A 25,454-nucleotide genomic window follows, 5' to 3' on the forward strand; every position below is an offset into this window, starting at 1 on the left:
TTTTTGAACCCAAACTGGTCGTCCGGAGTAGTGCATCGAAGTGCAATTTCATCAAAAATAAGAGATTCAAATAGCTTACAAAAAGTAGTTGAAACAGTGATCGGACGATATGAAGCGCACTGGTCAGCTGTTCTACCTTTTTTGAAAATAGGATGGACCAATCCAACACCAAAGCTGTCTGGAACGATGCCAGTAACGAAAATTATTTGAAATAGCAGAGAAAGGTGCTCTAGGAGAAGATTGCTGGCAAAGCTTAAATGGGTACCAGATATACCATCGATGCCCTTAGATTTCTTTTTTTTTAGCTTATCAATTTTGGAACGCATCAAGGACGGAGTGACTAGGACACCAATATCCTTAACTGCAAACTGAAGCTCCTTATCGAGGGCCTGACAAAAGGTGTTATCTAGGTAGGAATTAGGGGCTGAAAATTGGTCTCTGAAGTAGTCGCACTAGTCTTTTTCTGGCATGCAGGGCGGACCATTGGAAGATTTGTTCTTAGCTCGAAGATACCATAAAGCAAGAGGCAAATTATTGACAATCTCGCTGGTACGGGCAATTTCGTTAGCCTTATGCTGTTCGATGGCTTTGGAAAATTTACGTTTCGTGTAAATACGAACAGTATTGACTACTCCGGAGCGCGGCTTCCCACAATCTGCCCATAAATGTAGCCAGAATTTTGCTGAATGACATGCGGCCAGGAGATTAGGATTATTCCGCCAGTTACTCACTTCCGTGTCGTGGCGAATTTTGCGGACCGGAACTGCAGTTTTCTCAGCTGTATGGATAGCATGCGTTATCTCAGAACAGTAGATGTTTAGTAGGATGGTTTTTTCTGAGTCTACTGTCATGTTCGGACAACAGAGAAGTGCGAAAGGAATTCGGATCTTCGACAGTATGTAGTGCCATGAACTCTGGTAGGAATCGATGTTAGCTGCTTCCCAGTTGAGGCTGAACAACCATTTATGTGGGGAATTTGTGGGTGAAGTTTTCGGCAAGGGCTTTATTTGAAAAGAATTTCAGATCGACATGTGGTCAGATATGGAGTAATCAAGAAGAATTGTAGTATTAGAGGTGGGTTTAATCATAGAAGAACAATAGAAATAGTCCAACTGAGACACGGAGCCAGATTGATGGATGTACGTAAAATCACAACATTTCCAACATAGGTGAGACTTGGACAAGCATGGAACAAGATCTGAGATCTATTGTTTTCAGGATCAGACAGTTCACAGTTAAAGCCACCAAATAGGAGACAACTTAGGCCTTCATCTTCATATTTTGATACTAACTTGGCAATAGATGTACATGTGAGAGAGAACTTCCTCTCAGACATATCATTACGGTAATTAGTAGGAAAATAAACTACGAATATGACCACATTCGAAACTTTAACCGCAAGGAAACTGTCAGACTTAGCAACTAGATTATCAAGCAGCTCTTCCCGTATCATCAGGGCCAAACCACCTGAAGGCCTACCGCGAGTGGACCTAGCATGGTGGAAAAACAGATTATGAGAAGACGTGAACTCCAACAGTTGACGACTATCGCTTGACAAGAAGTGTTCCTGAAGACCCACCACGTCAAGGCGCAAGCAAATATCAGACAGTAGGTGATGTTTTGGTAGAACTTTCCCATTGATGTTCCACGATACAACTTTTAAGGTTTCTTCAGACATTGGAATTCTTTAGAAGAGACTGAGTGACAGGATATTTAAAACTGTAACATGGGTGGTCGGAGGAATTGCATAGAGAACACTTAAGTGTCTTGGTACAAGGATTATCTTTGGTTGTGGGGTGGCCAGCCTCACCACACCTGGAACATTTTCGGGTACCTGAGCACGCAGACGCAAAATGACCATATGACTGGCAATAGAAACATTGGGGTGGCAAGCGTTGAAATACACTAATGGGGAGTCTTTCGCACCCTATGATGGGCGGAAAGCGAATAGAAGACTCGAGGTCCTCTTTAGACTCAATAAGAAGCTTAAACGAACGGGTGTTTCGGATTTGAGTTGCTTTCAAATAGTTGGCAATCAGATCACAAAGGCTATTTTCATTCAGATCTTCAGGAACATAACGGATAACACCGAAAAAGGAGGGGCAATGGAGTTTAGTCTCGACTTCAGGGTTATTCCCGGTTATGCGTGACGTAATAGATTCGGCACCACTTCTATCCTTTGTGACTACTTTCCAGGCGTCTCTACTGGGACGAAGCTCGATTATATTCCCACTAGCTTCTCCACAAACATGCTCCAGATAAGCTTTGCGGGAGTCAGGCTTTTTAAGGTCTAAGAGGGGCTTCTTGAGAATAACTGCATAGGAAGGCTTGGCCGGTGGAGTGACTAATTGATTCATGAACGTAGCATCCATGCAGCATAATGGCTCGGCAAAGGTGCACTCTAAACGTACACTCCCTGTTCGTACAATAATCATATCTTGAGTGCCACACAAGTCCAATACAATGATACCATGAGTTTTGCAAACATTGTATCGGTTATACCATTTTCAAATAGTTGTTAATCCCGACCTAGGGACTGCATTGACAGCTCATAGTGTCCTATAAGACTTATAAAGGATAAATTCTAGAGAGGGATTCCATTTACTTTATGCACAAGAGCGGAAAGTCCAAACATTTTAAATTTGTGCGGGGAATTTGTCCACGATTCTGTAGCACTAGCACTTTTTACAGGTGCGTGAACCCGTGGCAATATGTCGCTGATTGGTGATTGAATGAGGAACAAGTACTTTGATATTATTTCCACTAGCTCTCAGGTTTTCCACTCCCAAAGCAACAGAGCTCAAACCCTGTTGCTTTCGTACATGCAGTATTGCCGAGATGAGACTTTTAAATCGGGTGTTGTAGCAAGAACCTTTCGCAAAATGAAGTTGGATGGAGCAAGCGTTAATTTTATGTCCACCTTAATATTCTTTGGTAGACATTGGGGTATATTAAATATCTCGTGATTTATTTCCCCAATTAAATGTAATTCGCTAGTTGTAACGTCTCTAAGTGCACTTGCAGTGTTGGTGTATGTCTAACATTCATATCTATTTGCTGAATTCCTTATATGACTTTGGTGTCATCAACATGAACTGTATGTACCTCGTATAATTTGAGAGTTTGTTGCTAGTGCTCACCAATGTTCCATTTAAGTAGACAGTGATTTGTCGAAATAAATTATGTAATACACAATTCTCATAAGACATTCCATTAGTAAGACTTGGCATTTCATTGTCAGATTTTTGACTACCATATGTAAATCTATAAATGTGGAAGATAAATCCAGAAAATAATCTTCATTGGAATAAATTTGAAATTGTTCATAGTAACAATGTTTTACACTCACACCAACATTTTGTGCTTTGAAGAAATTTAAATATGAAGTGATTGATGGATGGAATTCTCTGTGCCGTAGATATGCCATTTCAGCCTAGGATACTTTTTGACGTAACAATTTTCTTCCTTCTTTCTTCCTCTTTGACAAGAGTGATGTCTTTTGTTTCTGACCTAAGTAGAGACTGACTGATGCACTGTTTCTCGACCTTTTTAAGCCTTTTCCAATTTGTCGAGATTTCAATCGCTCGCCAATGGATCGTGCACCGGACCTGAGAGCTTAACTTCCCACTTAACCCAGATTTTCATAAAAACATTTCAAACCTTCAACCATTTTGAACGCAAACACGTAGTGTAGTGTCCGCTACCCTTTTGCATACAAGCGGATGGTGATGATGGTGATGAGGTGCTATCAATACGTCTTCGCTTTTGTCTCACCTCCACTGGTATCATCAAATCATTGTTTCTACTGCTACTAGTAGCGCTAGGTGTGCTAGTATTTTCCAAGTTTGATTTAAAATCTTCTTCTTTTTCTCTTAATGTTAGGCTACTACTACTAATATGTTGCATTAATTTCTTCAGAATTTTCTTATTGGTAATAAGACTTTTCGGGAGTTTAACGTAATTAAAAAGTTGTGTAGATTATTGTCAAATGATAACAGTCCTTTTACAATTTATAACCATATCATATATTAAATCAAGTATATTATATCTTTTTTCTTGAATTATCATTCGTTTCCCATTACTATCAACTTGAATATGTTCACTTTCAATGTCAAGAGTCTTTTACTTTTTTCACGATATAAGTGTGGCAGTAGGTCTCCAACGCTTGCCAAAACATTTGACAATATTGAATCTTCCTCCTTTGGTTGTGTTGTTGTTGTTTCTGTTGTTCTAGAGTCTCGAACAGGCGTTTCCTTTTATCCATGGCATTTACATTGAACGGTCTCAAGTAATAGGGTTTATGTTTGTCCACTCAAATTGTACCTTGAAGCAAAATTAGTATTTTATCATTAGCGATATCCTCATCGTTAAAACATTTCCAGAGATTGTCCTCAAAGTGTTCCATTGGTGAAAGGGCGAGTTCTACTGGCGTCAATATGTAGGTTTTAGCCATTTTTCTATATAAAACTATTACAGGTCCTGTAATTATTAGCAGTAAAAAAGCTACAATCCGCTTGGAGAAGAAGTCTTCTTTTAAATTTAAAATCTTTCCCTTTGTTATTGCTTCTTTCTAGGGCACGTACAATGGAACGATGTTGCTTTGTCTGTTGCTTAACTATTTCTGGCAATTGAACATTGCCCTCGGTTAAATTTAAACGAAGTTCAGATATGAGATTTATGAATTTTTTGTCAACACTGTTGTTGAGTATGGCTTTCGTAACTGCTAGTTTAGAAGTCCTTAGAACGGTAAATAAATGTCTATATTCACGTACTTTCTTCGGTGTCACGATGGCAACTAATGACCTTTTATACTGTTCACTAGAAGATATACGGTAATTTCATTGTCAAAAATATATGCGACTAAACGCAAATCCTCGGGTTTATTAGTTTATAACTAATGACCTTTTATACTGTTCACTAGAAGATATACGGTAATTTCATTGTCAAAAATATATGCGACTAAACGCAAATCCTCGGGTTTATTCTGATTGAGATACAATAGCATGTAACTATAGGGTTTAATTGTTGCTGACTGTATGCTGAAAGTAGAAATTCTGGAGCACCGGGATACATTTGTTTATTGAGACTTATTAGAGAACTTGAATCACGAATAACCCTGTAGACGATATAGTAGGTACAATTCAAAAAAGTTTTCTTATAAATTTGCTCTGATGAAAGAGATTGTGTAGAACTAAGGTTACGCAAATTGTTTCATGATGCGAGGGGACGGTAGACAATTGTGCCATCTCCTCAGACCATTTTTCAATGGATTCAGCTAAATCATCAATAATCAACCAAGAGCTTGGTTCAATAGTGTTGAACACGTCAAGTCCCAGCATGAATTTTGAGTCTGGTGTAGTAGCCTTTATTTTATCATAGAACTCTAACCAAACACTGTAGCAATAGAAGATTTTTTGGCGTAAAATTGATACATATTGTTGTCATCAACGTCTTCAACAGCTGTAATACAAATAACTGTAAACTGTAGTTGTCTAATGAATAAGTAATAATAATTTGTCTATCAGTCCCACTACCACCTACTACGATTTCCAAGAACAGTAAAAAATTTAGAATAATACATACTTTCTTTGATTTTTACAATGAATACATAAGATTTTTAGTCAATACAAAAAATATTACAGTTTAAAAAACACTTAGAGAAGGGCCCACCAAGCCCCCGGAAGGGCACGGCAGCCACTAGTGATGGCCGGCCGAAGGCCAGAACGCCCCCCTCCCCTCCCGGGTCAGGCGCAGGGCCAAAACAATTTTAAAAATATATTGAAAATACAATGAAAATATAACAACAACAATAACTCTTGCTTATGTACATATAGAACATAATGCTAAGAAAATCTCTTCCCACCTCCCACCTACTATTATTGAAATTAAAGGAGTTTCTCCAGACCGAGACGGTGTCTATATTGTAAACATATATATATATATATATATATATATATATATATATATATATATATATATATATATATATATCGATCTGAAATTAACCAGTGCCCATGGGGTAGCACCCTGTTACCACCTTCACGGACAGAGACTTTATGGCTGGCATGGCGTTTTTCTACTTTAACTATGTAGTTATAAAATTTTAAAGAACGAATCGCCATGACTTTCGCTCTTAGAACTAAACTAATTTCCACACAGTTTCTATAAACACTCATATCGAAATTATCTTTAACTTGGTGTGTTAGTCTTTTTTGATATCCTCATTGTGACTTTGTACACAATATACCTTCAGGTTTACAAGCACACCATGGGATATCAAGTTGCTCCCCGTCTCGGATTTTGTAAATAAGTTTATTTGGGGCCTGGCTCTTGACTAGCTCCAAATAAATGGGATCGTCTCAAATTATAAAGTCCATTCGAGAGCTAATGTGTTCACCATTTTCCAAACAATTCAATAGATTGTCAGTTATAGCTTTTAACAGGAGTGAATCAGTGCCTCCATATTACACTTCAAAGCCCCCCCTCTCGGCCACTGGAGATTGTACACATTGTAAAAAATTCTAAGACAAGTTTTTTTCGAAATTTCTAAAATTGCAAAATTTCTAAAACACCAGTAATATTTTTATTCAAAATAAAATTTCCTTTTTTCCAACGCAAAGGGACCATATTTGAGTCTATGATGGTATAGGATGTAAAGTTGGAATCGGCAATTATTCGAGCACATTCTTTGGGTCAGTTACGACGTCACAGCGACTCCTATCGCGCACACTCTCGCACAATTTACCAAAGGCTGAATTTAAATGAGCTTAAAGATTTCTTTATCAACCTTCGTTTTTGCTTCTGAACGCTTACTGACAAGTGTCAATAAACGTTTTCATATATGCTTTTTGACGAAATTGAAGGGCCCTATGAATCTTTGCTACCCTGAAACAGTTAGCCACCATCCATCACATAAGAACATGGTGAACAACAACATTCTGTTTCGGATCAAGGTCGGCAATAAGTTTCTGTTGTGAAGGTGTCCAGTGCATACAGGGCTTCCACTTCTCATGTTCTCATGTTTTTCTCACGTTTTTAGAGGTTTCTCACATTTTTAGAGATATTCAGGTTTTTTCTCATGTTTACCTTCATTCCATATAAACTCCCGATATCTGTTGATTTGAGCTCTGTCCCACTTGAAGTTTATGATCTTTCGCAATTTTCTAGCAAACTGCAAAATATGTCTTTATTGCCCGTAAAAGGGGAATTTCAATCCCGTGAACCTTAATTAATAATTAAATAAAAAAAAAATAATTTTTTTAGCTGAAAGTAAGGAGCGACATTAAAACTTAAAACGAACAGAAATTACTCCGTATATGAAATGAGTTGTCCCCTCCACAATCCCTCGCTCTTTACGCTAAAGCCTTTAATTGTTTTAAAAAGTAGAATTGTGGCAAAGAGTCAAACTTTAGCGTAAAGAGCGAGGGATTGTGGAGGGGACAACTCATTTCATGTACGGAGTAATTTCTGTTCGTTTTAAGTTTTAATGTCGCTCCTTACTTTCAGCTAAAAAAATTATTTTTTTTTATTTAATTTCTGAACGTTTTTGAATTAATGCATGTTTGGTTTTGGCTCTCCGCACATAAAGTATTAAAATTAAATTTGTATATTAATTCTTTTTTTGGCTAAATGGCTTTCTCTTAGTTTTGATCAGACAATTTTGAGAAATAAGGGGTGGAGAAGGAGGCCTAGTTGCCCTCCAATTTTTCGGTTACTTAAAAAGGCAACTAGAACTTTTAATTTTTAATGAACGTTTTTATTAGTAAAAAATATACGTAACTTAAGAATTAACTTACGTAACAAACTTTCATAACCTTATATTTTTATTATGTATACGCGGGGGTTTGTACCCTCGTTAATACCTCGCTCTTTACACTAAATCTTAAGTTTTGTCCCAATTCTTTAAGAATGACCCCTGAATCAGAAAGGCCGTAGAATAAATAGTTGAAATTACTAAAAATATTTTAGCATAAAGAGTAAGGTTTTTATCTCCTCCTAAATACCTCGCTCTTTATGCTAAAGTATTTTTAGAACCCCTCATATGCGTAATAATCTCTGTTCGTTTTAAGTTTCAATGCTACTTCTTCCTTTCATTTGAAAAAACGTTTTCATGTTTATTTTTCATTGTTTTCATATAGTAATGCTAGAGAATCCTGCGCCCTTGTCATTGAATTTTTCTTCCCCCCTGACAGATTCCTCCAAGGAAAGATCCTCCAACATAGCCCCCCCCCCAGCCCCACCTCCAAACAAAATAAAATCCCCCTAAAAACGTCTGTACACTTCCCAATAACCATTACTATATGTAAACACTGGTCAAAGTTTGTAACTTGCAGCCCCTCCCCCAGGGACTGTGGGGGAGTAAGTCATCCCCAAAGACATAGTTATTATGGTTTTCGACTATGCTGAACAAAATGGCTATCTCAAAATTTTGATCCGTTGACTTTGGGAAAAAAAATGAGCGTGGGAGGGGGCCTAGATGCCCTCCAATTTTTTTGGTAACTTAAAAAGGGCACTAGAACTTTTCATTTCCGTTAGAATGAGCCCTCTTGCGACATTCTAGGACCACTTGGTCGATACGATCACCCCTGGGGAAAAGAAAAAAAACAAACAAACAAATAAACACGCACCCGTGATTTGTCTTCTGGCAAAAAATACAAAATTCCACATTTTCGTAGGTAGGAGCTTGAAACTTCTACAGTAGGGTTCTCTGATACGCTGAATCTCATGGTGTCATTTTCTTTAAGATCCTACCACTTTTAAGGGGTGTTTCCCCCTATTTTCCTAAATAAGGCAAATTTTCTCAGGCTCGTAACTTTTGATGGGTAAGACTAAACTTGATGAAACTTATATATTTAAAATCAGCATTAAAATGCGATTCATTTGATGTAGCTATTGATATCAAAGTTTAATTTTTTAGAGTTTTGGTTACTATTGAGCCGGGTCGCTCCTTACTACAGTTCGTTACCACGAACTGTTTGACTTAGTCGGCACCTTGTCCCGTGACTCACCACTGTTGTGTTCGAAAAAGGGTTGATTTGATTTGATTCTAAGTTCGTAACTTCATCTGATCTGACCAGATCAGGTTCACTGGATAATTTGTGTAGAATAAGGACGTAGTTTACCTTACGCAAAAGGTTGTTTTTTAGGGTAAGTATCAAGTTTACTGGAACTGGACAATTATACATGCCTGCACATGTGCAACCCAAGAAGTAGGCTATTGACCTCTTCTAAGAAGTTAGGTAGCTTTTATACTTCTATTATCTGTTTCTTTACCAAAATAGCATGTTTCAACTTGAAACCAGTTCTTGACCTGTTGCCAGTTCAAGGATTATATAGTACAAATTCGAATACACCAGTTTTACGGATCTTATAGACATTCGGTATTTGTCAGACTAATAGCCTAGTCTATATCAAAATAACGATTTCAAGTGCCGGTAAAATCGGCTTCACAATATAGGAGGAACGCCTTGTGGGTCACTGAGATTTAAGAACCTTCAGAAGGTATCTTCTTTCACTTCCGTTTTCAAATGTTGTGGTGGAAAGGTTGTTCAGCACTCTATAAAACATCAAGACAGACAATAGAAATTCTGTCATCTGAATCTTTAGGTGCATGTCTGCAATCTCAGAGTGGCTTCAAGAGGGTTGGACCATCATTGGTGGATAATCGTCATATTGTGGTCCAGAGGACCATATTCTGGTCCAGATGGTCCAGAGGTTGGACCATCATTGGTGGATAATCGTCATTTGTGGAAGAGACTTAAAATGGTAAAAGCCAATGCAACTGAAGAATGTAGGGGAATGCTTATTATGAAACTTTAGTCCGATGATTTATTTTTATTATCTTAGTTGGAGGTTGATATTAGCTGTGTTCCTTAGTAACGAGCGAACTGACTTTTTTCCTATATATGCTTTTTTTATTCGCTGGTGACTTCTTTAACCCATTTTGGGTTCATTAGTGGCTAGTTTTTCCTCATCGTTGTAGACTCCCAAAAACTTGTTCGGGAATCAGGTTCTAGTAAGAAGTAAGTGAGTAAGTGAGAAGTAAGTAGTAAGAGTAAGAAGTAAGGATATGGTAATTAGGTGAGACCAAAAATCTCCCCTGTAGGTGCAACGCAAAACCAATACCAAACCCCAGTGAGTAAAAACCAGACACTATTAGGAGCGCAGAATACGTGCCTATTAGTTGAAAGCTGAGTTTAAATAGAAATGAGTGATAAAATGATCTGCTGCCAAATTTGATTTTCGTTTGAACACTGAATTCAAAATATAAACAAAAGAAAATTCTCATGCGAAATCTCATGTTTTTCAAGTTTCAACGTTCTTATGTTTTTCGCCTATGATAATATGTTTTTGACAATTTTGAAGTGGAAGCCCTGAGTGCATATCCCAATTCTCTACCAAAAAACTATGACTGATAAAAAAAAATTATGTCTTTTAAAAAAAAAAATACAATAAAACTGCCTATTTTAGCTCTTGGGTAAAAAAGTAAGTTCATTTTCACTCCTCCTTTTAGTCCCGTGTAATTTGTTTTCAATTTGTTTCGTGTAATTGCCTTTTTTTATGAACTAAATAGGCGTCTCACAAAAACACAAAAAAAATCTTCAAAAATATTATTCAAGCAGCAAAATGTTAAACATAAGATGAGTCCCACAAAAAAGAATAATAGAACTGCAATGATTCTAAAGGAGATGGGTTACACTTCTTTTGTCCTGCGTTCGTGCTTGATTGAAAGGTGCTGTCTAAGGAAGGCCGTGAAATCGCCAAAAAAAATTATCGAAGTTCAGTAAGTAATGAAGCTATGATTCCCTACAGAGACATCAAACGGGGACATTCACCCCCTGCCCCCAAAATATGTACCCCCTCCCCTAGATTTTGAAAAATGCCTTTGTTTTCCTATTTTCAAGTCTACTTACTATATATATTCATTTACAAAAATTAACAAAATTGTCCCACTATATTTTGAGAAAAAGACTTGCTCCCCCCCCCCCCTTCCGTGAACTGACGCCACTGATTCTGCGATGAAATAAAGATGACCAACTAAACTAGTTCGGCATTTTGGAGTGACATGAAAGGTGTAGCACAAGTGGGAGATGGTAACGTCGGCAATGAAGGGGGGGGGGGGAATTAATGCCATGTTTTTCTTCTCACTCAATTAGACTATCTGTCTTGGCTTTTTCTACAATTAACCATGACTTGATGCCACATATGCACCCCCTCCCCTAGATTTTGAAAAAGGCCTTTGTTTTCGTATTTTCATATCTATTTACTATATATATATATATATATATATATATATATATATATATATATATATATATATATATATATATATATATATATATATATATATATATATATATTCATTTACAAAAATAAAACAAAATTGCACCACTATATTTTGAGAAAGACTTGCCCCCCCCCCTTCCGTGAATTGACGCCGCTGATTCTGCGATGAAATAAAGACGACCAACTAAAGATAGTGGTATTTACCTAAAATAGGATAAGTAGACTTTTTGAAATTTTTTGAGATATTAAATTTGATTTTGTTGTTTCCGTCAAGTCAGTAAAATCTAAGCGGAAAACTAGGAATTAAGTACCAATTTTAGCTTTAGTGTTTTAAGTTTTAATGTCGCTCCTCACTTTCATTTGGAAAGACTTTTTTTATATAATTTCGGATCGTTTTTCAAATCAAGCCCAGGACTATCCAAGATATAATAGGGGCACTGCCCAATAAGTCCCCGCTGTTTGTTGTTAATTGTTCATATTAGTACTTGCATTGATGGGTGGCGTAACAATTTACTTGAGGATTGACACAACTTGTCTAGCACTTAATTTCTTTTGGTTAGTAATAAGTGACTAAAGTAATCAAATATATTTGTAAAAGTGAATGGAAGAAGATTAGCTAGGATGAATTTAAGACCGAGTCCGATGTGCGAATAAAAGAGCATTGTTACGAGAAAAAGTGTTTTCCCCTTTTTCGTAAATGAAGCAAATATTCTCGTGCTCGTAACTTTTTTTAGTTAATTTTAAACTTCCCAAATTTTATATCATTGGAATTACCATAAAAAGTCAGTTCTTTTAACATGTATGTTGCTAAAATTAAGGTTCTGGTTAATGTAAGCATAGGTCTTTCTTTATTTACAGTCCGTTGCCGCAAACTGCTTAATATATAAAAATAGACATCAAACTCAGTATTTTCACTTAAAAGTCAGAAACGTTTATGGTAACATTTGTCTCCCCCTCGTGCAAAATTCCGCCTGAAAAATTCTCCTTAGCATACCTTCATTTTAAACAGACCAACTTCTGATTTTTTTTTTCCAAATCATGCCGGAAATATCCCCTCCATAGAAGTATTTTCCAGGAAATCCCCCTTGCATGGAAAACCGCTCCCGCAAAATATTAGCCCGTAGAGAATTCCTCCCATGGAAAATTCCCCATTGAGAAATTCTCCCACAGAAAATTTCCCCCAGGAAAATCTCCCACCACCTACAAAAAAATCGTCCAGACAATTCCAGCCCAACTGAAAGTTTCCCCTGAACATTTCCGCATATAAAAATGAGTAGGCAAAGAGAAAATAAGACAAGTAAACGAATTTCGTAGGTCTATAGGAATTCTGGTAAATTCCAAAGTGTAGAATTTTCCTTGGAAAAGTTGTACCCTGGAAATGTCCTTTCCCGTGGAAGATTCTCACCGTGGAAATCAGGAAATTCTCCCTCCCGGGAAAATGCCTGTATACTTCCGAATAACAATTTTATATATATAAACTATGGCGAATTTCATAACCTACAGCCCTTCCCCCGGAGGCTCCAGGGGGTCATGTTATCCCCAAAAACATAGTTGTTGCGTTTTTCAACTATGCTGAACGAAATGACGATCTAAAATTTTTTGATTGGCGGGCGTGGCACAGAGAGGAGTCTAGTTGCCCTCCAACATTTTTACTGACTTAAAAAGGACATTAGAACTTTTAATTTTGGTTAAAATGAGCCCTCTCTTGAGATTCTAGAACCATTTGTTCGAAACTATCACCCCTAGGGAAAAAAAGCGAATCCGTGATCTTTGTTCTAGCAAAAAACACGGAATCCTATATTTTTGGAGATGCGAGCTTCAAATCTCGACAGTGATGTTCTCTGATACACTGAATCTGATGGTGCGATTTTCATTGGGATTCCTTGACTTTTTGGGGCTGTTTCCCCCTTTTCTAAAATGAGGCAAATTTTGTCAGGTTCGTAGCTTCTGATGGGTAATAGTAAGCTTACTGAATCTTATAAATTTGGAATCAGCACAAAAGGCCTATTCTTTTGATATATCTACTGAAATCAAAATTCAATTTTTGCAGTTTCGGTTATTATTAAGCTGAGTCGCTCCTTACTTACAGTTCGATGTTTGACTTGGATCGGCGTCTCATAAAAGTAGAAAAAAAATCATCAAATATATCATTCAAGCAACAAGATGTTGAAGCCTTAGATCTGCTCCGTATAAACAATAATAGAGTTGCGGAGATCCTAAAGAAAATGTCTTGCTTTTCTTTTGTCCTGCGTCCGCGCTTGATTAAAAGAAACTGTCTAAGAACAGCTGTGTAACTCCAAAAAGAATACCAGAGTGCAGTTTGCAATAGAGCCAAGGCTCTGTACAGAGGAGTAAATTAGGGGCGGGGGTATTTGCCCACATTCCCCTAGACCCCCTAGATTTTAAAAAGTACCGGTTTGTTTCGGTATTTTCATTAAAAATCCCCGTTTTTGCATTTTTCATTTGGAAAAAAATTTCCCCTCTAGATTACGTAAAATACATTTCTCCCTCCCCCCTCTTTTCTATAAATTGACGCGACCAATTCTGTGCTGAAATAAAGATGACCAACTCCAGATTATGGTGTTGTTTGAGAGTAAATTTAGTTTCGGTTCCACGTTGGTTCCGTCAAGTCAGTAAACGCAAGTGGAAAACGGAAAATTAAATTAAAATAGCTACTGTTGTAGCTTCTTTATAGTAACTTGTAGCTTTATTAAAGTAGCTTTTTTATAATGGAAGTAAGCTAGGTTCTAAAGGGAGTCGAATTTTGATTTAGCATTCAAACCACCCAATAAATGAAACAAAAATAACATATAGAACAAAATACTCAGTTCGCTTGTGTTTCAAATCAGATTTGAAAAATTTGTGTATCCAGCTGGGAAAATTAGTGCTTAAATAAATAAAATTATCTTGTTTGTTCCTCCATAAAATGGACTATTGACGCAAGATTTTAAACAGGTACTCAACAGAGCCTTATTTCCATGAACCTTTTTACTAAGAATTGCTCACATAAGGATATCGCTTGTTTGTTTTTTGTTTTTTCAAAAAAATTAACGTGAAGGCTTAAAATATGATAGTCCATTTTGACATGGTGTTTTTCCGAAGAAGTCTCAGAAAAATTCTGTGAAAATCGCCCATGCGATGGCTTAAAATAGAAGATCTTACAGACTGGCGAATTTCAAACCATTTCATCTAAAGGTGGACATTTCATTGTGAGACTAAACACCAAAGAATAAAATTTGGTACTGTAAGAAACAAAATTTATATGAGCATTAATATATTAAATTTACCCGCCCTCCACTCTTCTTTTAGATCATAACGACAATATATATGCAAAAAATATAGAGGTGGAAGAACCACATGTTTATATCCACGAGATCTCTATCTTCAATGCATAAACAAAAACTAACTGTTGGCGTGGTACTTATACACGCTGCTGTGAATAAATATTTCGTTTGTGTGGGCACAAAACATAAGCCCCCAATGTCTGAAAACAATGCTTTAGCTACTCATTATGAAAAAAACTCGCTTTGAGAACACAATGTCAATACAATTTTTCGTGATTTTTTTGTTAATGAATCTGTATACCAGAAGAATCATCTTGGACATCTTGAAAATCACTTTACCTCAATCCCTATAAGAGTTTGGAGGACCCAACTTTTGAGATTCCGACGAACCACTACCGACTAAATTTCAAAGGTTTTTCACCCCCTCTCCTTTTCAAGTTTTGCTTGACAAGCTATGTTAACCAATGATTAACTTGGCCGACTTGAAGTAAACAATTCTTAAAAAGAGAGTACAACCATTAAATTTTTGTACTCCTCCTTGCCAATGTACCAATGATTACATTTATCATTTCTCAATGATAATATATATATATATATATATATATATATATATATATATATATATATATATATATATATATATATATATATATATATATATATATATATATATATATTGGGGCTTTAATTCTTGAGAGACGAACTCAGTCGAAAGCACGTAGCTCCAGTAAGCCCGACCAGAGTAGCTGAACCCAACACAAGTTGAGGTTCTTTAGCTGTCGTTTGTGTTTGCATCTTCTAATTTTTTTTATGAGCGTATTACATTCATTCTGCTATTTTCTTTTTCTTCCTTTTGTTTCCCGTTTATGTAGGCTTCTCGGTGTGAAACCAAAATATTTGCACTTCTATTATTATCTGCACAGCAAGTTTTTTTTCCCTCTGATCCTATCTAAACTTTAGCTTTTCATCGAAATTGTCGCCAAAGTCATTCTCTTTACGTACAATGTATATTTGTTCTTTTACTTCAGCTGACAAATAATTTTCATTGGACTCTTGAATCCAAGACATAAGCTGGCATAATTGTAGATGTTGAAAAGGAGAAACCAGCATTAGGTCAAATGCATAAGCCGGCATAATTGCCAGCATCAAGACATAAGCCAGCATTAGCCAGAAACCAGCAGTAAGACATAAGCTGGCATAATTGTAGATGTTAAAAAGGAGAAACCAGCATTAAGTCGAACACGAAAGTCACCTAGGGTCTACCCTTACACAGTTTGAAGACTTCTTATAGTGATTTGTATATTTAAGTGACAATATCTCAAAAGAAATATCTAATTGACTGGAAATATTTAAAATGACAAGAAAACTTAAAAGGGCTTAAACAAGAGCATATCGTCAGGGCAGGTAGCTAGGCATGCATGCAGGAACTTCTTTCGGGTCAGAAGGGAAATAGAAAATGAAGGCAGGGGAAATCGTGAAAGCAATTCGTATTTAATAATTTGAATTGTTTTTTTTTTCTTTTATAGGGGGGGGGGTAGGCCCAAGGCCCCTCCATCCTGCATACGTCCCTATACTTGTCAATTGCATTCAATAAGCTGGAACTCAATGTTTTTGCATAATGGAGCTTTAGTAATTTAAAAGGTCCTGAAAAGTTTAATTTAAATGAGGGGGTACACTCAAACCGAATAATCTGTGTTAATTGACCACATTTGTTTTCCCCTTTACTAGGCCCTGGTCCAAGTCCATTCCCCTGTGATGTCTCTTTAAGTAGTCCAAGTGATTTCAAAATAAATAATGCTTTTAATCCAGATATTTTTTTGAGTTGAAATAATATGTTCTTAAACTAGATCCAATAGATTGTAAATAAATGTATTTGCATAATTCAGATTTACTAATTCAAAAAATACATTTTGTCTTTTTTTGTACTAGATTAATCTACAGCTCCCCCTAGAACACAATCTGTCTCTCTCTATCTTATTTAGCTGTCAATAAATTTAGAAATTCTGTTTTAATTCTAGTTGAATTCCCCTTTTGTCACTCACAGAAAGTCAGGAACAGTAGACATTAATACCCAATTTTCAGCATAATTCGTAATATGCCTAAAAGCTCTTCCCAATATAAAATAAATTTACATAAAAACATACAATAAAATCAGTTTTCTGTTTTTCTATTCTACTGCAGAGTTTGTCTTTTCAAAGCAGCACTTTCACTTAATGCAGCCAAATCTCCTTAAATCATTCTTGAGACATACATTGGGTATTGAGATTTTAACTGAATCATTTTCATTACATGTTGAAGTAGCAGAGGAAGTGCTTTCCCATGAGCAATTTTCTATTTTCTATTTTGTGCAGTTTTTGATTATTTTAATTAGATGACAATCAACTGAATAAAACTTATTATTAAAGAAGTTTTAATTGCTTAAAATAGTACTTGCAAGAGCTGAGATGAAAATATACCTGCAGACATCATTGTTTCTGGTTAAGATTTTATGCTAATTTTAGTATGAATCAAGCTATGTTTATCCTAAACCTGTGGTAGAACAGTAGACAGATGCTCTGCTTGGTAATATCCAGCACAGGGATCAATTCCTGCTGCCACAAGGTTGGTAACAGGCATGCAACACAGGCTAATCTCCTTATTGAACATCTAACCCGCCGTATTTCCGCATCTTATGTGTCAATAATTTCCTGCAATTTTAGATTCAAAAGGCATTTGCTAACTAGCCTTTTCAATGCAATAGCTCTCCCTCACATTCTGTATATTTCATCCTTTTGGAAACTGTTAACTATTATTGACCAAACAAAAATATGCTCAATCTTCTTCCATTTTGCAGAATATTTACTCCGCCTTCCACCCTGGCAAAGCAACTCAAAAACTGTCCGTCAGTTTAAAATTTCTGACTTAAATATTGCAGTAGCTAGAGTAATAGCTTAACACAATAAAAAAGTGAACATGACTGCCCAGGAATGGTATTCTGTACTATTTCAATAGTCTTCAATAGTCATATTTTGTTGTTGTCTGTTTTCCTTTTCTTACTGCCCAGTAGTTAAATTTGTCTTCACGCTCAGTGTGTATTTCTTCTTCTTTTGATTTGTTTCTTTCGTTTACTCCTCTGTCTTTTGCTTTTTTTGCATGACTGGTTTTCCAATAAATAATAATAATAATGCTGGTTGGACACCTTTTAATGTCTTAGCAATGTATCTTTATCCTTTTCCTTATGTTTATTCAGGTTGTGCGTTTTTTTTTGTGTAGAAGAAAAAAAAACACAGGAAAACAAAAAAAGAATACAAAAAGTACTTACCAAGCTTCCATGCACGTTTTGTACTCATCTTTGATTTGGTACTCATTCCACATATCCAGGAAACTGAAAATAGAATTGCTTAAAATTACTTAGTGTTAGAAATTTACTGAAGTAATAGATTCCAAAGGCACTGATTCATTACAAATGCATATACTCGAATTCAACAAGGATTTGACTACAACCTAATTCACTTGAAGGTTGACTACAACCTTCCAGTGAATGTCAACATTGTCAACATTTGATTAAAAGCCTTTGATATAAAGTACAGCATCAACTTCTCCTGAAATCGGAAACATACAAGAGGCTGTACAAAGTTATTGTACATCCACTTCTGGAATTTGGAATGACCCTAGCATCTGGGGGAATGGCCGCAGTAGAGAAGACACAATTACTACTCTGAAACTGCTTGAAAATGATCTCTCAATTCAAGTTTTCTCCTCATAAAATAAGATTTTATTTCAACAAAGTGGCTATCACAAGCCCAAAATGGCCAAAATTGCACTCTTGTGTCAGTACAAAAAAATAGCAAAGATTTAAGAAATGGTCAATATCATAAAATTGCAATCAATAAAAAAGTCAAACAATAAAAACTTGTAAAATTAAAACAGGAAAAAAAATTTAAAGGAAAGTCTTGCTAGCAAGAATCACAAAGTTTGCAATTACAAAATAAACACTAAAACTATAAGATAAAAGTGGAGAGAGAAGGGGGGGGAGGTTATTGTTTTAAAATTTCAAGTATGTGAGGGATGAACATTCTTCTATATCTTTCAGAGGAAACTCTTATTGGGGCAAGAAGGGGGATTTTTCTTGAAACAGAAGGTGGGGAGGGGGATTCTTTTTTTCTCGGGGGGGAGTAAATGTTCACTAGGGAAAAGAGAAGTAGTACAAGGGTTATGCACTGCATTGTGGGCAAAACGCAAGGAAATGTGTGTTCTCCTTTCCTTAAGGGTGACTAGATTTGCTCTCCAAAGAAGAGAAAGGTAAGACACTTAACCCTCATTGAAGATAATTCTTAGGCACCTTCTTTGAAGTGCCTCTATTCTGTCTGACAATTCATTGGAGATGCCAGGATATCAAACAGGACAAGCGTATCCAAGGGTAGGATGTACGAAAGAGAGAAAAATCCTCGAACAATGTGATTTAGGACATTTAAATTTATTGAGGAGTTTGAGGAGAGAAAATGCAGTGTTTGTACATTTTAAGAAATCATTAATTTCAAGACCCCTTACCATATGAAAGATGTACAGGAGCCAATCATCCTGACTTATGGGAATGATGTTATACCACAAGCTACTATAGTGAAATTTCTTGGTGTGCATCATGACTGTTTTTTTTAAGCCACATATAACTCATACCCATTCCCTCATCCTCTGCCAGTCTTCAATGTTGCACTAGGGTAACTCATTTCTTCCTCCAGATGTTATGCTTTCTTTCAATTATGCTTTTATTTTTCCTTACCTTTCTTATTGCTGCTCTGTCTGGGGTAGTACTAATAAATCTATTTTCTGCTCACATATAACACAATAACAAAGCACTAAGAGAACCATAAATAGTAGGCTACCCTAAATCGCACAATATACATGATACTGGAATAGCTCTGCTGGATTGCATTGTTGGTAAAATTTAGTGTAATCTGCTTTTCTAGGTACACCTCCACCACCTCTGCAGCAATTTTTTTCATGGACAGGCTCAGGCAGGTACTCTTCTTTTTTATGTAGTTCTTCTTGCAGATTTATTTTACCCAAACAATCATCTACAGAAGCCCAGAGGTCTCCTTTTTATCAATTGATTCTATTATGGAACTCCATCTCTGCAGATGTCCCTCTATTTCTTTCTGTAAAGGCAGCTTTTTGTCAGGTCTTTCTAGTTTAGTAATTTCTCTCCCTTTGCTTTGTTTTTATTTCCCCTGTTTTCTCTTTTTCTATTGTTTCTCCTTTTGGAATTCTTTCCCAACTGATATATCTCTCTCCTATTCTTTTAAAAATTATTTTCAGGAATCTTCCTAACCTTTAAAGTCCTTGTTTATTTGTCTTTTTTCTGATGTTTTAATGTCAACTTGGCCTTTCCTGTTTCTCTACTTTATTGGTTTTTATTTATTTCTATTTTATAATTACTACCAGTTTTTTTTACTGTATGCTATTATTTATTCTCCTTCATCTTTGTTTCATATGTATTGTTTGATTTAGGTTACTATTTATGGTTCTCTTGGTGTTTTATTATTATGTTGTATGGCCCATAACAAGCAAAGCTTCTTGGGCCAAATATCCTTTTTAAAATTTATGGTAAAATTCTAGTTAATTGACTTCTTGCTATCTCAGAAAGGGTTTAGGTAGGAAAATGAAACTTACAGGGATGAATCTACAGATTAAAGTATGTCCTGGGAAGGTAGCCTATTTTGAAGCAACTACCTCCACTCTGTCTCCCTCTAGAGGGTCCTGACCTTTGATGACCTTTAAAAATATGTGTTATAAAAGTGAAACCCTGAAAAATGGATCTTTTGCTTAATTGAAGTACAACAAAATTGTTTGTAATTGAAATTGAAGTACAACAAAATTGCAAGAAGTCAATTAACTAGAATTTTACCAAATTTATGTATAGTGGAAAAAATCATCACATTCTTTCAAGCACACTATGAAAAATTTTGGTGCCAAGTTTCACAACTGTATCCATATTCTCCTCCACTGAGCCATTAATGAGGCTTTATCTGCTGATTGCATTTTTGCATATTAGTGGCCACATCTCATCTTGGTTGGAATGAACAGGTATTTGTGAGGAGTTTATAAAGTGACAGAAAAGACATACATTCATTGGAATATTTATTTTTTTAAGAAAATTGAAATTTTACACAGTTGTGCTGGGCCTTACGGAGTAAAAACGGAGTTTCAATCAACAAACAGAGTTTCAATGAAACTCCTTACAGAGTAAAAACAAGTGCACGTTTGAATTAGTAAATTAGTAAGTTGAATTAGTTGAATTAGTACATGCTATGTTGGTACTTTTATGTATAGGCTTTTATGTACTCAGCTTGCTAACTTCCCCTATATCTGTCTGCATTAAGATGCCAAAAATTAGTCAGAGTATATTAATTAGTCCGAGTATAAATATTAAAAATTAGTCAGAGTTTATATCCTTTATTTTTGCTTTGTTGACAGAAATACAGTGCTGAGGAAGTAGGTATTGCAGTGACTCCAGTAACTTTCTGTGACTAAGGAATTGCTGATGCAGCTGCTGCAGAAACTTTGCTAATAAAGTAGGCTATTCTATTTTCAAATTCAAATTTCAGCACTTTTTGAGCTCTTAAAAAAGACAAATTTTTGGTAAAATTCTAGTTGACTTTTGGGTATCTCAGAAAGGAGTTAGGTTAGGGAAATGAAACTTTCAGGGATGGGTCTAAAGGATAAAGTATGTCCTGGGAAGATGTTTTGAAGTACCCACCTCCACTCCTTCTCTCTCTAGAGTGCCCTGAAATTTGCCTACATGGCAGGTCTATGCCTGTTGAAATTTTGAAAAAACAAAATTTTACCTTAATTTTCAGTAGCCAGTTCCCTTTTCTCTACCTTTAGTTCTGAAAATGCAATTGCTGTTACTTTAGTAGAATTCTAAGCCATATCAATGTTTTTTTTTTCAAAATTTAGGAAATGTATTTTCAAAACTTCATAAATTGGGATTGAGCAAAGTTGTGAAGCTGAAAACATTTTTTTGTACTTCATTCAAGCAGAAGATCAATTTTGCGAGGTTTCACTTTTATAACACACATATTTTTAAAGATCATCAAATGTCAGGGCCCTCTAGAGGGACAAGGAGTGGAGGTGGGTACTTCAAAATATCTTCCCAGGACATACTTTAGCCTTTAGACTCATCCCTGAAAGTTTCATTTCCCTAACCTAACCCCTTTCCGAGATTGCCAAAAGTCAATCAACTAGAATTTTACCCAAGAAAAGTAAACACTTACCATTAACATTAGGCCTACTGGGTACCTTACCCAGGCCTAGCTAAAAAAAAAAAAAAACATTATAGTCTAGCTGCATCATCCAAAAGATAGCCTAAACTGATTAAAAGTAATGCTATAAGAAAAATAAACTTACCAAAATTATTCGTAATTTATCCTACTTTAAAAAAAGAAACAGACAAGAATATATCCATACATATCAACAAGACAGGAATTTAAACTAAAATATTTTTTTCGTTTCTTCAAATTATGGTTCACAAATACCCGACATTGCCATCTAAGTAAAAATTATTCTTACGCTATGTTTGGACTGTCGAATTTAAGTATGTTCCGACTAATGGCCCTTATTGGCTTTTCCGCCTGAATTGCAATACTACGCAGAAATCGCCGTCTTGTTGACCAAGTTCGGTTTTTTTTTATAAAAGACGGTACCTCCAAAAGACCTGAAATCAGGAATTTGTCTTATGAACGAGGAAAGTAGCTGAGTGTCGACTTGCCTTTTAAAGGATTTGCCAATGATGGTGACAGTATACAGATCCTGAAGCTGGTTGCAGATCATATTACTGCCATTGGGAGAGATCAGACGATGTGACTGAAAGACGATTATGATTAATGAATGCGATAAAGGAGTTTATTGAAGAACTATTAACCGAAAAGAGATCCACATTTAATGGAAGTAGAACTAAGTGACCTAGCACTCTAGTGGGTAGTTGTATTCGTTCACCACTATCACAGAACTCCTGAAATTCAAAAGATGCTGGTGAGCTAATTTTGTTGACGATTTGTTAATAGCAAAGCTATACATCCCCCGCAATCTGGATTGATTTTCTCAAGCTTGGATAGCAGGTTTGGCCTGCAGAAGGCTAGTTTTGCCCAGCCGATCATAGACTCTAACTTTCGCGTGATCCCTCTAAGATAAAGAAAAGGGTTCACACCGACAACGCTGTTTTTTTTTTAAATAGGTTTAGGAAGTCTGAAATCTCAGGGAATTTGTTAAACCAAGCTGTTAGGAAGAAAGAAGAAAGATACTGTAGTCTACACAAAGAGGGCAGCTAGAGCAATTTTTCTCCCTATCATTGTAACTGTCACTTAGCTCCCCATCCCCCTTTTACCGTTTGAACATACCCCTATGTTTTCCAGAAATTTTTACTATACAAATGCAGATTAGCTTCCCTGATAAAAAAAAACTTGTTATGTTTTGTTTATTATTCAGTCAATTGGCTGTAAGGCTGCACAGATGCTGTTGAGTAGAAGCACGATATAAAAGAATTACTTTTTACCTACTATACTCGCTTTATAGTTGGGCCTCTGCACCCTACACTACAAGGGTAGCTTATCTGAACCTTTAACTTTTTGCGTGCTGTACATCCCTCGCTCAAGCTTCAGGTAACGTAGCCTATGTCAACTTTTAGTCCAGCAACAGATTGATGCAGCCTAGAAAAAATCTGCAGCATCTGTGCACCCTCTTCTCATATTACCTAGATACGAGATGCAAAGAGGTATGGCTGATATTTTGTGGAAATCTGACTTTCCTTGTGGCTCAGGAGGGGGGAAGGGAAGCGAACCTCCATTAAGAGGTTTTCAGCAACGGCAGTGGTGTGGTTTTTATTTTAATTTAGCATCATTTTTGAGAAGTTCCTCGCTCTTTTTGATAATTGTCGAAAATATCTTCTAATAATTACTAGTTACTGTTGATTTAAAGGTGGTTCAGCTATATCCCACGGGGGAAATTTTTCCAGCATGAAAACAGTTTGTGTATAGCTTTAGATAACAAAACTTTCATTTGAATAACAAAATATATGCATACATTCTGCTAGATATATTTCGTATTGGAAGCTGTATATCCTGCTGATTTTTTTGTACTCTTGGTCGACACTTTGCCCCCTTCGCAAAGAGTCAAAGAAACAGTGTATGCCTCTAAAAATCATAGTTCTCAAGTCCTGGTGGTCGAATATACCAACCTTAAAAGTTTCAAGCCCTGGAAAGAAAGTTTCTACATTTGTGCTGAAATTTTGGTGGTGGAGTGGTGCTAAAAAATCATAAAACACACCTGTCTTTGAGCTAACAAGCTGGTAGTTGTATAGGCAGGATGTTACCGAAGGATCTGTAGGTTCACTTAGTTTTACCGGTCTTAAAGTCTGGAAAACCCTGCTTAATTCCACTTCAAAAAAGGTATGGCATTTCTGTCTTTCTGTTGGAGCTCTGGCGGTAAAAAAAAAGAGTGTTGGAGTAGTCCTGGGTCTTTACCCCTCCAATAATACAAATTAAAACTCTTTAATGTTTCAGACAAAGCGAAACATGGCTATTTTTCTACAAGAAAGTGAGCGATGTTGAAGGGGCTAAAAGCTAAAGTCAGTACTACAGTTTTACAGTTCGAAAAAACTTTGGCAAAACAACATCAGACAGTCTTCTCCACACAGATTAAAAAAAAAAAAAAACTTCAACTCATACATTGTAGGCTACGGCTCAGAATAAGAAAAACTATTTTGTTTAGCACCAGATGAAACTTGTATGTATCTTTCCATCAATACTGACTGAGGTTCATACTTTCCGCAGAACTGCTAAGGTTATACTTTCAATCTTACTATTTTTCGCAGTAAACCTAAATTGGCGGCATAAGAAAATAGAAGAAAAAAAGGACAAATCTAAAATGTTGTACCCATAACATATGTAATCTGTTAATTCTTTGTTCTTTCCAGTCTCTGCTTTTTCGATCCAATAGGCTGGAAAGAGTCCGCTGTTATCTGCTCATAACATCCAAAATAATCCTTAGCAGCCAATCATTTATTTAGTAATACTAACAGTTCAACTACTAACAACTCACCGCATCACCAAGCCCCTGAGGCAAACATAACTAAGCACGTTCCTCATCCGTCCCAAAATACCCCAAGTGTATCTCTTTACACCCTCCCAGGAAGTCCCCTTTTCCTTTAAATCTTTCTTTATGACATACTTCCATCCCAACAACGGACGACCTGCTTTCCGTTTAACCCTAGACGGTTGGCCGAAAAGGACAATCTTTGGCAGTCTGTCATCCTTCATCCACAGAACGTGACCTAGCCATCTCAGCAATCACATTATAACCCTATAAAGCATAATAGAACCAGACTTTTTGCACACTCTACTATTTGAAATACGGTCACTCAGCCGGGTACCAGGAACAATCCATAGGCTATTTCTCAGGAAAATATCTCGCAAGTCTTTCTCGCAAGTCTTTATCCGCTTTTAGGAGCGCACGTGGTTTACAACCATATTTGATCACTTTCATCACTGTATCTTTCAATATTGTAATCTTGATTTGCACACTAGTCTTCCTATTCTTCCAAACTTTTTTCAAGTGTGGAAAAACATCCTGGGCCTTGGCTATTCTATTTTTAACATCTTTACTGCTCCCACCGTCTTTACTAATTATACCACCAAGGTAAGTAAGCTGTCAACATGATCAATCTTTCGGTTACCGAACGTCACCTTTACTTCTTCACTTATTTCTAGCCTCAATGACTTAGTATTCTATACATTAATTTTTAAACCTATTTTAGTACCCTGAACTCGCAAAATCTCTACAAGTTCATTTATTTTGCTCACACTTTCATCTAGGATGCCTAAATCATCAGGACAATCTAAATCCAGGAAG

General features: G+C 36.2%; 2 protein-coding genes across 3 annotated transcripts in view; one reads left to right on the forward strand and one right to left on the reverse strand.

Annotated features, from left to right (window-relative positions):
• LOC136034357 (katanin p80 WD40 repeat-containing subunit B1-like) overlaps nt 1-22,087 on the reverse strand; it is a 202,235-nt gene extending 180,148 nt beyond the window's left edge. For both annotated transcript variants that reach the window (XM_065715489.1, XM_065715488.1), the window contains exons 1-2: nt 21,957-22,087; nt 17,872-17,934 (exon numbers count right to left, since the gene is read on the reverse strand). In XM_065715489.1, coding sequence (XP_065571561.1) covers nt 17,872-17,917 — 46 coding nt within the window. In that variant the 5' untranslated portion in view covers nt 17,918-17,934; nt 21,957-22,087. The remainder of the gene's footprint in view (nt 1-17,871; nt 17,935-21,956) is intronic.
• Nucleotides 1-25,454, forward strand: part of LOC136034359 (trafficking protein particle complex subunit 1-like) — a 78,712-nt gene that overhangs the window by 14,085 nt on the left and 39,173 nt on the right. The gene's annotated exons all lie outside the window — the stretch shown is intronic.

The sequence above is a fragment of the Artemia franciscana genome, chromosome 13 (genome assembly GCF_032884065.1).
Source record: "Artemia franciscana chromosome 13, ASM3288406v1, whole genome shotgun sequence".
Lineage (NCBI taxonomy): Eukaryota > Metazoa > Arthropoda > Branchiopoda > Anostraca > Artemiidae > Artemia > Artemia franciscana.